The 2,857-nt window shown below is 32.5% G+C and overlaps 1 protein-coding gene across 1 annotated transcript in view; it reads left to right on the forward strand.

The window, feature by feature from the left end:
- The window catches only part of Stxbp5l (syntaxin binding protein 5 like), a 395,225-nt gene that overhangs the window by 368,322 nt on the left and 24,046 nt on the right, over positions 1 to 2,857 (forward strand). Inside the window, exon 24 of the mRNA XM_008842914.1 lies at positions 1,444 to 1,683. Within this exon, the coding sequence (XP_008841136.1) occupies positions 1,444 to 1,683 (240 nt within the window). The remainder of the gene's footprint in view (positions 1 to 1,443; positions 1,684 to 2,857) is intronic.

The raw sequence follows: 2,857 nt of genomic DNA on the forward strand, positions 1-2,857 counted from the left end.
ATATAATACTAGAGAGGTTTACAAATAATAATTCTATTCATTAAATTTTCAAATAATGATCTATTACTGTTCTTCAAAAACATTTTAAATAAATAAATTGTTCAGTTTTTGTTTAATATCATGCAATATTAAATCTGGTCCCATAGATACACAAAATAATGATATTATCTTTCTAACAGGATTTGTGAGTATCAACATTAAATGGTGATGAATCATGAGTTTAATTTTGGCGTGTAACAGAAATATCATGTAAGGGTGATCAAAGGAATGAGCATAATCATTGGAGTGGAGGATGCAAATACTGAGTTTTAGATATTTCTGCCTGTAGTTTATGCTCAATTCTCAGAAAAATGGTTTAACTATAACTCTGTCTTTAAATTTGTAAAATATATAGATGATAATCCAACTTCTGTCTTATCTCTAAAGTTAATGATAAATTATTTTTATAAATTTGGTAAAAGACATGAAGGGGAAATTATGAATATTGTGTTTTGTTCTTATATATTTTGAGGAAACTATATTTAATCTTGTTTTGTAAAAATAATTATGAGACACACTTCGATCTATCAGAAGGAAAATGTGATAGAAAGAACTATGAGGTGGTTGTACTCTGGAGCAGTTAGAAAAGCAGCACAACCGTATTAATATTTAACACATGGGTGAATTTATGCTTGTTGGAAGGTGCCTATTTGCAGTGTTAATAGAGCATCAGCACCTGAAACTATACTGTTTCTTTAAGAGGGCAGAAGCCTTCTCAGAAAAGCCCGCACTAACAGGATGACATAGTCAATAACTTCTTACTTGACCCTAGGCAAAGTTTAAACTAGACCTGGATTGAAGGTGGGCAACTTGAAACAAGTTCAGATACATAACAGTTGCATTTTGGACTTGGTTTAAAAAAAAACAACTTCAATTTTTATAGCTTGAATTGCTTCTGCTATACAATATATTTGCCACAGATTATTTGTAATCAAAATTGTTCCTTTCATATTAGTAGCCACAGTATTGCTGGTAAGTGCAAATTTCCAAAAAATCATTCGTAATGGTTTCAGTGATCAAAAGATGGAAAAGAAGCACAATTTAAATGGCATCAGAAACTTTTGTCAACTTCACTATTTAGATTAAGAGGTTTTTTTCCTGATTAAAGAATTTTAACTGATCTTCCAGGAAATACAGGGAAGGAAAATGGTGAGCTGGAACTCAGGAGACTCAAATTCTAGTCTTGACTCTGCCTAAATTAATGACTAGAACATCCACCTTTGAAATTAATCTAGAACGTCCACCTTTGAAATTAACTGGTGAACTGGATAAGCTTCCCTTCATGACACTTAACAAAGAATAATTTCTCTTCCTCCCATAATTAAGGTTTTCATGTATTAAATCTGACTTTACTTGTTTTAAAAATACACTAATACTTAATTTTTGCTTTTTAAATTTCCTTAGAAAACCGAGAAAATGCCTATAATCGTTCTAGAAGCTCTAGCATCTCCAGTATTGACAAAGATTCTAAAGAAGCAGTTACAGCATTATACTTCATGGAATCTTTTGCACGGAAAAATGACTCTACCATCTCCCCTTGTCTGTTTGTTGGAACTAGTCTGGGAATGGTGTTAGTCATTTCCCTAAACCTGCCATCAGCAGAGGAACCAAGGTTTACAGAGCCTGTGATGGTATTACCAAGTGGTAAGAGTTTTTATTCATTCATTCCCTTGTTGCTACCTTTTCAGTTTACATATAAAGTATTAACAGTTAATATTGATTTTGGACAAAGGTGAGGAGTATAAGTCTTCTATGTAATGTGAACTACTGAGAATTTCATATCTCAAATACTCTTCCAATATTTATCATACCTGTCCTTCAGAATAATAGAATGCAATCATCTCTGTGATGGAAAACCAGAAAGGCTGATGTAAACACTGTCTTTGAAAATAAGCTGTTTTAAAGCACTTAGATGGAACTTAATGCAAATGCTACATTTATTTCTACTAAATTGAAGCATTTCTCCAAAGTTCTATACCAGATCAGAACTTATAAGTATTTTTACATACTTCTTAAGGAGATCAGAATAATTAAGATAGAAGTTTTCTGACCTAAGGTGGAGCTCTCAAGCCTTTTATAATCTCTCATCTTGTTTCTTTCATTATTGTGCCCAAAGAAATTGATCTGTCTTATAGGCATTGCTGCTAAGACATATATTCTCTTCTACCTGAATTATCATTATTTTTCTTTTAAAAGAATGTATGTGTGATTTCCCTTGTCATTCCTTTGACTGGTTTTAACAGGTTCTGATCATTAATTTTTTAAATGTTATTATTTTTATTTTATGTATATGAGTGTATTGCTTGCATGTATGTAAGGGCACCCATGTCGTGCAGTGCCTGCAAAGGTCAAAAGAGTGTTTTGGCTCCCCTGGAGTTATGGACAGTTGTTTGCCATATGGGTGCTGGGAAGTAAACCCTCGTCCTCTGCAACAACAGCCAGTTCTCTTAACCCCTGAGCCATCTCTCCAGCCCCCGTGATCATTAATTTTACTCTATTTCCAACATATAAGAAATGTATTAGGTCTTTTTTAAAAAAAAAACTTCACTATTACATAGAATAAGAGATTTCATTTGTAAATAGTTAACATGGCATGACAGGCTAGTTAGAATTGGGTTTTCATTGTTAGCATGTGTTACATACATATAGATAGATGGCAGGTAGAATAGTCAGCTCTCTGAGTATGGCAAATTCAGAATAAATCCATTGCCCTTTAATCAACTAAGAACAAACATTTTAAGTTGATATTTCATAGTGAAATTTGGGAATTTTTCTACATTCCCAATTGTAAGGAAACATACATTTTTTTATTCTGCTT

This window comes from Nannospalax galili, unplaced genomic scaffold, assembly GCF_000622305.1.
Source record: "Nannospalax galili isolate Female #2095 unplaced genomic scaffold, S.galili_v1.0 scaffold18, whole genome shotgun sequence".
Lineage (NCBI taxonomy): Eukaryota > Metazoa > Chordata > Mammalia > Rodentia > Spalacidae > Nannospalax > Nannospalax galili.